The 12,058-nt window shown below is 44.6% G+C and overlaps 1 protein-coding gene across 1 annotated transcript; it reads right to left on the reverse strand.

Annotated features, from left to right (window-relative positions):
* Positions 1 to 2,136: 2,136 nt before the first annotated feature.
* PANX3 (pannexin 3) lies at positions 2,137 to 10,747 on the reverse strand. Its single transcript, XM_043874342.1, has 4 exons — positions 10,347 to 10,747; positions 9,247 to 9,389; positions 6,249 to 6,463; positions 2,137 to 4,040 (listed from the first exon to the last, which is right to left on the reverse strand). The coding sequence occupies exons 1-4, from the start codon at positions 10,525 to 10,527 to the stop codon at positions 3,401 to 3,403; spliced, it is 1,179 nt and encodes a 392-aa protein (XP_043730277.1). The 5' UTR covers positions 10,528 to 10,747; the 3' UTR covers positions 2,137 to 3,400.
* Positions 10,748 to 12,058: the final 1,311 nt, after the last annotated feature.

A 12,058-nucleotide genomic window follows, 5' to 3' on the forward strand; every position in this document is an offset into this window, starting at 1 on the left:
CACATGCTAGTAGAGTAATGCTCAAAATTCTCCAAGCCAGGCTGCAGCAATATGTGAACCGTGAACTTCCAGATGTTCAAGTTGGTTTTAGAAAAGGCAGAGGAACCAGAGATCAAATTGCCAACATCTGTTGGATCACTGAAAAAGCAAGAGAGTTCCAGAAAAACACCTATTTCTGGTTTATTGACTATGCCAAAGCCTTTGCCTGTGTGGATCACAATAAACTGTGGAAAATTCTGAAAGAGATGGGAATACCAGGCCACCTGACCTGCCTTTTGAGACACATATATGCAGGTCAGGAAGCAACAGTTAGAACTGGACATGGAACAACAGACTGGTTCCCAATAGGAAAAGGAGTCCGTCAAGGCTGTAAATTGTCACCCTGCTTATTTAACTTATATGCAGAGTACATCATGAGAAACACTGGGCTGGAAGAAACACAAGCTGGAATCAAGATTGCCTGGAGACATATCAATAACCTAAGATATGCAGATGACACCGCCCTTACGGCAGAAAGTGAAGAGGAACTAAAAAGCCTCTTGATGAAAGTGAAAGAGGAGAGTGGAAAAGTTGGCTTAAAGTTCAACATTCAGACAGCTAAGATCATGGCATCTGGTCCCATCACTTCATGGGAAATAGATGGGGAAACAGTGGAAACAGTGTCAGACTATTTTTTTGGGCTCCAAAATCACTGCAGATGGTGATTGCAGCCATGAAATTAAAAGACGCTTACTCCTTGGAAGGAGAGTTATGACCAACCTAGATAGCATATTAAAAAAGCAGAGACATTACTTTGCCAACAAAGGTCTGTCTAGTCAAGGCTATGGTTTTTCCAGTGGTCGTGCATGGATGTGAGAGTTGGACTATGAAGAAAGCTGAGCACCAAAGAATTGATGCTTTTGAACTGTGGTGTTGGAGAAGACTCTTGAGAGTCCTTTGGACTGCAAGGAGATCCAACCAGTCCATCCTAAAGGAGAACAGTCCTTGGTGTTCATTGGAAGGACTGATGCTGAAACTGAAACTCCAATACCTTGGCCACCTCATGTGAAGAGTTGACTTATTGGAGAAGACCCTGATGCTGGGAGGGATTGGGGGCAGGAGGAGAAGGGGACGACAGAGGATGAGATGAACTTGAGTTTGAGTAAACTCTGGGAGTTGGTGATGGACAAGGAGGCCTGGCGTGCTGCGATTCATGGGGTCGCAAAGAGTCGGACACGACTGAGCGACTGAACTGACCTGAACCGATACTCATAATTTAGACTTCTAGAATTGTATATGGAAATTAAGAAAAATATGTACACTGTCAAAACAGTAAGTTACTGGAGAAAAACCTGAAGCTTAAATAAGAAACTTATGATCAGTTCAAAAAAAGAGGTTTAGAATAAAAAATCCAGGTACTTCATTTCTGGAAATTGTTAAGAATAGTGGCAAGAGTCCTGATAAAATGGCTTTCCCACAGAGAGAAAGGTTATGAGTCCTTTATGTCCATCCATAGTGTAAGCTGCCCCATTGGACCTCATGTTTCTAGTGTGCTTTTACAAACATACTCAAGGCAGCCTTATAGGTTCATGTCCGGAAATTGCCAGTAATACTTTCAGCCGACCAACTATCCATACTATAGATTGGCACTTTACCTTGGAACCTGAAATAGGTAGTTCTAATTGACAGGAAGAGTTTTCTTCTTTTTCTTCTTCTTTTAATCCTTATTTGCTAACTGCCTGATTTATTTGATGTTCAGCTGTATTTTGTTCTTGCAGGCTTCGTGATCTGACTTTGTTTTCATTATTCCTCCACGTTTATTACATATATCCTACCTAGTGGGAAGGAAAGTACTGTCATTTATCTTAGTTTGCAAGCTGCTCTGGCCAATGGATTTCTGTGGCATTTACACTAACATTTTATTTTTCATTAGAAACACTTCCTTATGATTTATCAAACAGTTCATGCAAAAATCAGAAAATATAAAGATTTTTTAAAATTCATACATCTGCCACACAAGATGAATCACTTTTAACACGTTTAATTTTTTAAATTGAAGTATAGTTGATTTACAATATATTAGTTTCAGGTTTACAGCATAGTGATTCAGTATTTTTGCAGATTATACTTCATTTAAAGTTATTACAAGATAATGGCTGTGATTTCCTGTGTTATACAATACATCCTTGTTCTTATCTGTTTCATATGTAGTAATTTGTATGTTTCATATTTTAATGCATATTTACATAGGTTAGAAGATACTGAATATAATATTTCCTCTTTTGTTCACTTACCACTGTTATAGTCATTTTGTAGTGTTATTGCAACTTCTGTATAAATGTAACTTTAGATGGCTGCTTAATATTCCAGTTGTGGTGTAATAATTTTACATAATTATTTATTTCCATATTTGACTTTTTTTCGTTTCAAATTAGTTTAAGGGTTTCAGTTTCACTCCTCATTTTGAAGTGAAAGTGAAAGTTAAAATCGCTCAGTCGTGCCCGACTCCTTGTGACCCTGTGGACTGTGTAGTCCAATAGATTCTATGTATTTCTCACATGCTTCTTTGCCTTTTAGTTCATCTAGTTCTGAAGGGTTACCAAGTGTCATCTTGATCAGTCAACCATCTTCATAACAAGATTTGTTGATACACCCTGGATTTTCTGCTAGAGCTTCATTCATTTCAATTATTTCTCCTGATGGAGAAGAATAGAACTCTCTAGCAGCTTTTATGCTTTCCAAAGCACCAGAGTCCTCTCGTTCAATTTTTTCCCAACTTCAGGCCGACTACAGCAAAAACACCTCCCAAAGCTTCTTGTTCCCTATGTATTCAGAAGAATATTTATTTATTAGTGCCTATGATGACACAAACTTTAGGTAACTTATTTAAGTGGAAAACACAAATACATGGGCTATATTAATACAGTGTAAAAAGTTTTATCTCAGAGGTAGGTATCAGATGATATGGCAACACTCAGTTGGGGGAGGAGCGTGGAGATGGGGATGGCTTCTTGAAGGAGGAGACCCTGGGCAGACTTTGAAGGAGAGCATGGTAAACTGTTTATCCTAAAAGGCCATGGAGTAAATACAGTGGGGAAAACCTGCCTCCATGAATAGCCTATAGAACTTTCTCCTTTTTTTACAATGTCTAAACTTCTAGTTTCAGTGTTCTTCTTGTCTTCATATTATGCTCTAGACCTTATATATATATATTTTATTCTTCAGCTCCAACTTTCAGATGTTTCCATATGATGATTTTATCTTCTCATCTTTGGGATAACATAATATAGGATGTTCGACTCAGCTAAATCCAAGCTTAGCAATCCTAATATGGGTGTTTTTGTATATTACTGCATGAGGCTTGTGAAAAAGGGGAGAGATTTTTACTCTCCATAGGACTTCTTGCTTCACAGTTTCTTAACTAAGGATTTTCATCACACATCCCATGGGTGAGATGTTTAGGTTTTGAGGGTTCTAAGCCAGCCAATAAAGTCATGAAATCAACCACGGTGTCAATGTTGTGCTTCTGGGTGGCTGTGTCCTTCAGCTCACAAAGGACACTCAACCAGCTAAAAGAGATGAGCTCAGAGATGTTGGCTCGGAGGAAAAGAAGGATCACATTGAGGTCATTGATGGGACAGCCCAGCATTTTTCTGCTGAGGAGATCAAAAGCTGGGAGCATCTCGTAGATGGAGAGGAGCCGCTTGTCCCACCGGCAGAGCCGTGTGAGGTTGTATAGTATCACTGGAACCAACAGGGTGTAGATGGCTACGCTGGCGAGACTGACAATCTGGAAGACAGACAAAGAGGTCAGCCTGCATGTGATGAGGTCAGGGATGTGGGTCTCATCATGTAGCAGCCCTGTCTTGATGGAACAGCTGAATTCCTCTTGGAAGAAGACGTCCAGGTGAAAGTGGCCCAGGTACAGGTAGGTGGCGGAGGTGAAGAGGAGCAAGAGGGCATTCCTTAGGAGGTAGGTGGCCACTAGTGAGTGTGAGCGCTGCTTACAGGCCAGGTACCGCTCCAGCAAGGGGAATTCAAAGTACCGTTCTTTCCGAGCCCTGGGCAGGGGAAGAAAGTGGCCAAGGTTAGGAAGAAGCATTTAAAACTATATCCTTAGGGGGCTTCCCTGGTGGCTCAGTGGTAAAGAATCCACCTGCCAATGCAAGAGACATGGGTTCAATCCCTGGTTTAGGAAGCTCCCACATGCCGAGGAACAACTAAGCCCCTATGCCACAACTACTGAGCCTGTGTTCTAGAGCCTTGGAGCTGCGACTACTGAACCCACGTGTTGCAGCTACTGAAGCCCATGTTCCCTAGAGCCTGTTCTCCACAACAAGAGAATCCAATGAAGTGAGAAGCCTGTGCATCACAACTAGAGAGTTGCTGCTGCTTGTCACAACTAGAGAAAAGCCCATGAAGCAACGAAGACCTGGCACAAAAAAAAAAAAAAAAATCACCTATATCCTGATGTACTTCTCTGGTTGCCCAGTGGTTAATACTCCATGCTTCTGATGCAGGGGTCCTGGGTTCAATCCCCGGCTGGGGAACTAGATCCCACGTGCCGCAACCAAGACACAGCACAGTCAAATAAATAAAATTTAAAACAAAATTAAAAACAAAGAAACTATATCCTGAGATCTGCATGGGGGAAGTAACAGAGTCTGTGTATCCAGCATGGTATTCTTGGCTCACAGGAACATCTGTCTTTTTTGAGCATAACCATGAGTGTATCTTAATTCTCCAAGTTATGAATGCAACGCAGTAAACCCAGTGAATGATCAGTGAGTAATAAATGACCAATCACTCTGAATTTCTTCCCAGCAGGGCAGACTAAATCTCTAAGCTGAAACAGGAGTCTTAGGAAGCACTGATTTATTAAATTAGCATAGGTCTGGGATTCTAAATTACCATGTTCTAGTTTTTAGTCTGTTTGTGTGTGATTTTTAGGCCAGTTCATTCATTTTATAAAAATAAGTGTGCTTACAAGTGTTTGTTGAGAGTTGTATTTAGGTATATGTAATCCAGTCTCTGCTCTGAAGAAGCTTACAGTCTGGCTTTCAGGGAAAGGGTGGATGAGACATGCAAATATGAAATGAAAATAATGCTTGATTTGTTGCTAAAAGGATGGATACAAACCACAGCAGTTGTAAAAGGAGACAGACCATGGTGTGAGCTGGAGTATTCAGAAACATCTATGGAGAGTATTGTTTTAGATTGATCTTCCAAAGGTAGATAGGGTTCAGAAAACTAGACAGGGGAGGAGCTTTTTTCAGAGGAGAGAAATGTGCACAAACTAGGGTTTCAAATCTTAGCGCAACTGTGCCTGCCCTGGCCACCCAAATTGAAACTGTGCCTCCCTCCGCCTCCCAGTTTTCCTGAATCCCTTACCCTGGCTCAGTTCTCTTTATAGCACTTATCTTTTACCATATAATTTAATTGTGTGTTATGCTCATTCGTTGTCTGGTTACCCTCAATACAATATTACCCGTTCCTCATTCAATGCACATGTACACACACCTCTCCACAGCACCCAGAGCTGTGTCTGGTGCTCCATAAATGTCAGATGAGTGCTTAAATGAATGAATGGCTTGTTCGGGAGAAAGGAAGACTGCCCAGGGGGCGTGGAAGGTTTCTGTTACTTGGAAGTTTGAGAGAAGCTTGACAAAGTAGTTGATGACAGTGTGTGGAGGGCCTAGGAAAAATATTTGGGAGAACTCGGATCTTTTTTCCTGCAGGCCTGGGAGGAGCCATTCAAGGTTCTGAAAAAGTGGTCTTTTAGGACTTCTCTAGTAGTCCAGTGGTTAAGAATCTTATCTGCCAATGCAGGGGACATGGGTTTGATCCCTGGTCCAGGAAGATTCCACGTGCCATGGGGCAAATAAGCCCTTGTGCCTCAATTACTGAGCTCGCTTGCCCACTGTAGAGCCTGTGCTCCGCAACGAGGACCACTGCAATGAGAAGCCCGCTCGCTGTGCAGCCAAAAATGAAAATAAATGAATAATTAAAAAATCCTCAGGAGAGATTTTTTAAAAAGTGGTCTTTTAGAGGTTAACCCCTTTGTGCCACTTTGGGTTCACCTGTAAACTGGAGGCACACCCCTTTTCCCTCTGCTAGTATAGAGAGGATAGTATGTTAATGAGGTGATGTGTTAAGTACTTTGAATTCTAGAGAAGGGTGGCACAGAGGAGAGTTTTAAGATTACCCTGCAAGGTACCATTTTAGTGCTTGACGGAGTCTTTCGGAAAGGAGTGGAGGAGACAACTCACTTCTCCAGCTCTTCCCAGAACACATCAGGGTCCGAGCTCTCCTGTCGGATCTTCAGCATGTGCTGCACCAGGCGGATGGCGCGGTTGTAGGACTTGTCCAGCTCGCTAATGATGAACAGCAGGTCTGAGCTGAGGGCCGGCACGGCTGCATACTGCCACAGCAGAACCGGCAGGTACATGGCCACGGCCAGGGCCAGCAGTGAGTAGGGGAGGGCCTGCAGGGTGAGAGAAAGCTGAGGAGGGCAGCCCAGGGTTGCCCAGACCTTGCAGCCTTGCAGAGAGCGTGCTGAGGGAGGGATCTCATTCGCTGATTCCTGCCTCGGAAGGGGAAGGTAGAGAGAGACAGAGAGACAGACAGACAGAGACTGGAAGGAAGGGAGGAAGGGAAGAGAAAGAGCGCTAGCTGCCTGTTCCCACTCCCCATGCACGTTATCCTGGGTAGCCACCTAGAGGTCATGGCCATGGTCATTATGGCAGTCTAGGGGAGAGCACCTCATTCTCAGTCTTCCACCTTTCTTGCTCTGACCACTCCAGATTCGTAACATCAGACACCCAGAGTTCACTAGCTTTCAAAATGCTGCCGGGTGCCCTGACATGACTTTTATTTAGACTCTCCAGAGAGGAAGTCAGAGCCCATTTCCTCCATGTAGTCTGCCCACCATCCTTCCCCCACCCCTGCTCGCCCCACCCCCATATGCAGTGGCTTTTTTTCTTCTCTGGATTCTTGGTAAGACCAAACTACATATCAGGCACTGTCTTGGATTCCCTGGGTGCTGTGTCTGGCCTCTGAGTGTGGAAGCTGGTGTCGAGGTGTGTATAAATTTGGTGTTCTTCTTTATAATGTTTGCTCCCTGAGATGAAGGCTTTTTCCTTATGGTTCCTTTTCACCCTCACCACACCTAACAGGTTAGGCCCACTATTTTGCACACAGTAAAAACTCTACTTATAGAGACTTAGTTAAGGACTTGTGTGCTGGGTACTGAATATGCATTTTTCATTCACGGTCAGGTACTATCAGTATTTCTATTTTATAGACCAAGAAATTGAAGCCTGAAAATGTTGAGAAACCCCCACAGGGTTATGTGTCTAGTAGGTGAGTGAACAGGATTTGGATCCAGGCAGTTTGATTTTGGAGTTTAATCCCTTAATAAATGGGCTTCCCAGGTGGCTCAGATGGTAAAGAATCTGCCTGCAGAGTAGATGTGGGTTCAATCTCTGGTCAGGAAGATCCCCTGGAGAAGGGAACTGCTACCCACTCCAGTATTCTTGCCTGGGAAATCCCATGGATGGAAGAGCTTGGCGGGCTACAGTCCATGAGGTTATAAACAGTTGGACATGACTGAGAAAATAACACACACCTTTAATAAATACTTGACTATAGCTTCTCCAAACTATAGTTTGAAGAAAAAGAGGGAGGGTGCATATTTTGTTGTGTGTGTGTCTTTGAACTAAATGAGAGACAGGTTAGAAAAGTCATATTAGGCCACGAGAAAAAATGGGAACATTTCACTCCTGTCTAAGAAATCATATTTCTTGAAAATGAACTCTTCACCCTAGAGCTTCTGTTTCAATAGGTTTAAAGTGGAGCCAGAGAATATGGGCTTAAAGAGCTCTCAGGACATTTCGTGATTGACAATTTGATTCTTTTCTGAAATGTAGATCCCCACTGCAGTACTTTGAACTTGCTACTGTCTAGATCCTGCTTGAATACTTCCAGAGGCAGACACCTCGTGAACTCTTTCTATGAAGTCTCTGGTTTTTTTTTTTTTTATTAAACTTTTTATTTTATATTGGAGTATAGCCAATTAACAATGTCATTATAGTTTTAGGTGGACAGCAAAGGGACTCAGCCATACACATACATGTATCCATTCTCTCCTAAACTCCTCTCCTATCCAGACTGCCGCATAATGAGCAGAGTTCCCTGTGCTATACAGTAGGTCCTGGTCGGTTATCCGTTTTAAATATGGCAGTGTGTACACGTCGCTCTTAAACTATCCCTTCCCCTATCGTTCCCCCCTGGTAAAATCTCTGGTTTTGTCTGGGTCCTAGAACTGTGGCATTTTGAGGTGTAAAGTGTTATAACTGTCATAAGCTGTAAATTGTCATAACTAGAAAATGCTATGAGTGACCTCTGTTTAAAACTGTGAGTTTTACATACATATTACTTCTGCTCCCTCATGAAACCTCACTAGAATGACAATAAAGGGATGCCCCCATAATCCTATAAGGACAAGGAAAATAGGAGAGGAGATAAGAGTGGCAGAGTGTTGAAATCTGGGAAGCAGTTGTGTAATAGAGGGTACCAGCCTGCAGAGAGGATGCGGTGTTGAGGTGGGGGCCACAAACTGCTTTTCACCACACACAGAAGCAGAAAGGCTCAGGAATGGGAGATAACCAGATATGTCTGAAAGTGGGGATGCAAGTGCAGCTGGAAACAGGAATACTGAGAAAACAGATCCGCAGGTCCTTTCTGAAACATGATGCCCTCAGCCAACCACCCTTATGGCTTATTCTTTGGAAATGTTAAATCAGACAGATTCTGCACTTGGGTCCATTAAGGGCAGGGGGCCATACTGAGAATGGGGGCAGGGGGCAGTGAACTGTGTAAGTACTGGATACTGACACCCACAATTGAGTTCTAAGAGGGTTGGCAGACAAGCTTGATGCCAACTGTCTGCTGCCCCCTCTGCACAAGTTAGGGACTGACTGATTCTTCTTGGGAAAACGGACCAGTCCAGAATATCAGACTGCAGCTATTATCAGCTGATATTTGAGGTTTTCCTAATGAAATGGCCCAAAGGGATCCCTTTAAACTGACTGCTCCAACCCGAGGCAGTCAGATAGAAGCGGGTGAGCAAATATGACCAGATACTTGAAGAATGTCTGAAACATGAAAGTGAATGACCAAAATAAAATGGCAGGGGCAGGCAAGGAGAGAACTTAATGACTCAGTTCCTCCCCCTCCATCCAGCTGGTAGAGCCCCAGCCACTTTACCTTGTGAGGCCAGAGGGATTTTGTCTTGGAGTGGCCAGACTCATCCTGTTCGTGGTGAACCAGGGAGTCCCAGCAGGAACTGTCCACGTAGGCAGCCTGCCGGATGCTGAAGTTACTGGGACAAAAGCAGCTGATGGGAGACCCTGAAACAGGAACAAAACTTGAGGCAGCCCTGGGTAGGGGTGGAGGAACAGGGAGCTGGGGGACAATCAGATGAGAGCTTTCCAGGGGTCACTTCCAGAACTCTGACCATCTCTGTATCTGTCAGGCACTGTCTTCTTCCCAGGCCCTAGCTTTCTGGGTGAATGAAGAAATAAGGCGAGGCTGACACACCTCCCTGGGGAAGGTCGGGAGCTCACTACGCAACCAGAAAAGAGAGCCAGAAATCCCAGATCTGAGGGACTCCCCTGCTGGCCCAGTGGCTAAGACTCTGTGCTCCCAATACAGGGGCCCAGGTTCAATCCCTGGTCAGGGAATTAGACCTCACATGCTGCAACTGAGACCTGGCACAGCCAAATAACTAAAGAAATATTAAGAAAAACAAATCCCGATTCTGAGAAAGCTCACCTTGTCTTTAATAGAGGTGGCAGATTGGCTGAGTTAATCTAGCACCTAGACCACTGGGTATATGTATTTGTTAATGTTTGTGCACAGGGCTGGGGTTCTTGAAGATGAAAGAGTGGATTTATTGAGCACCTGTCATGCTGTCAGGCTCTGTCAGGCACTTAACGTGTTCTCAAGTCAATAATCCAGGAGGTGGGGAATAAGAAAAGGCCCCAAGAAGATAAGAGATTTATCTAAAGCCTAATTAAAACCTTTAGAGGCCCTGAAAAGACAATATGATTCTAATGTCTTTCGTCCACATGAAAATAAAAATAAAACTAATTATTGCGATGACTTAAAGCATACTGGAATTAAGGCTATTTTTTATTACAAAATTTTGGAACTGACTTTCACAGTTTTTTGGCAGCTCAGCTTTGCTGGCATCCTAAACAGATGCGTAATCTGCCTTTTGGGTGATGCCCGGCCTGAGTCATGTGATCTAGACAGTGTGGGGGCTGTCTTGCTTCAGGGCCCACTGGGGCTTGGAAGCCACTTACCGGAGGAGAACTCCTGGGCAAAGGCCAGTGACACCAGCAGCAGGGGGAAGCCCACGGCTACGAACTTGACCATTCGGTCCAGGGGAAGCTCCAGGCGCAGTCCTTTGAGGCGGGGGCCCTTGCGGTCGGGCAGCAGGGCATCCGAGAGCATGTACTCTGCAGCTGTGTGTGCAAGTGACATGCTGCTGTCGAGCTTGGGCCCAGGGTCAGCAGAAGGGGTTCCTGGAGAGTGGGGTCCCGAAGAGTGAAGTCCTGGTTGGTGGCAGCTTCAGGGAGCCGGCTTTCAGCAGACGGCGCCTGCAGCCTGGGCCTCACGAGTATCTGTGTGAGGAGCGGGCACTGGTTCTCTAAATAACTGGCCAAGCCCTGAGCCTGGTAATTAGAGGGAGGCATCGCCCAGTGGTCGTTACTGGAGGAGGGTCGGGTGTCGGCTGGGGCTGGTGCCAGGCCGCCCTCTGGACCGTCAAAGACAGACACAGTCCCGTGGCTTTAAGCTGCCCTCTCATTAATCAAGTATTTTTGGTGGGGTGGGGGAGAGGAGGAGGGCTGTCGAGCAGGCCCTCCGTGTAATTGGTGTGGAATCTGGGTGTAGATTGCTTAAATGTGTGGAAGGCCCTCATTTTGTGGTTTGGGGTGGGAATGGAGCCCCCAGGATTCTGCTAGGGTTGCTGCTCCTACATAGTATTCTCTGTCCCAGTGATGATTTTTGCTTCGGGCCCAGGCTTTTTCCCAGAAACTGATCTGTTTTTGGCATCACGTCCCCTGCCCTGCCTGTGGTCTTTTTCTAAAATGTTTCAACCACGTATTTACAATTTCCTCATGTTTACATTTTTTTAAAGATCCCGTTAGTTCTCTAGAAAGCTGAGGGATGGGTGGCAGTGTTGACGTGCAGAGGGAACATGACTTGTGAAATCTGGAGGGAAAGTCTTCACTGGACACCCAGCAGCACTGTTCTTTTTATTTTATTTTTATTGAGTGCCTGCAGGGAATCACTTTTGGCTCAGTATTCTCATCTATCAAATGGTACTATATTGGTTGTGAAAAATTATGAAGATTGATGAAGAGTATTGTATGGGAAGATGCATTGTAAACTGTAAAATGTAGTGCAAGTGTCTACGTTTTATTTATTTATGTAAAATTTGTTATTTAGCTGCACTGGGTCTTCGTTGTTGCACGTGGGTTTTTCTCTAGTTGTGGCAAAGAGGGGCCACTCTAGTTGTGGTGCTTGGGCTTCTCCTTGTGGCGGCTTCTCTTGTTGTGGAGCACAGGCTCTAGGGGCATGGGCTTTAGTAGTTGCCCCTTGGCACCTGGGATCTTCCTGGACCAGGGATTGAACCCAGGTCCCCTGCATGGGCAGGCAGATTCTTAACTACTAGACCACCAGGGAAGTCCAACTCTTACTTTAATTTGGTGGGGTTGGATGGGTAGTTGGAAAAGCAAACACTGGCACCTATGGTAATTGTTGAGGCAGTCTGAATGCAGGTTGGAAGAGAATTTCCAGACACAGAGCATTTCAGAAGGGAGTGAGTTTATTAAGAACAAAGAGCAGAGATAAAGTGGGCACTGTGAGCACAGTGGGCTGACATTCTGACAGACCAGGGAAAGCCGACAGTTTTCATGGGTTAATAGCCGATTTTTATAGCTTCAAGACAAAGAAAATTCCTGCTGGAAGGTTGGTGTGAGGTGATTGGTTGGGGCGCTATAGGGTGTTT

Source organism: Cervus elaphus, chromosome 2, assembly GCF_910594005.1.
Source record: "Cervus elaphus chromosome 2, mCerEla1.1, whole genome shotgun sequence".
Taxonomy (NCBI): Eukaryota; Metazoa; Chordata; class Mammalia; order Artiodactyla; family Cervidae; genus Cervus; species Cervus elaphus.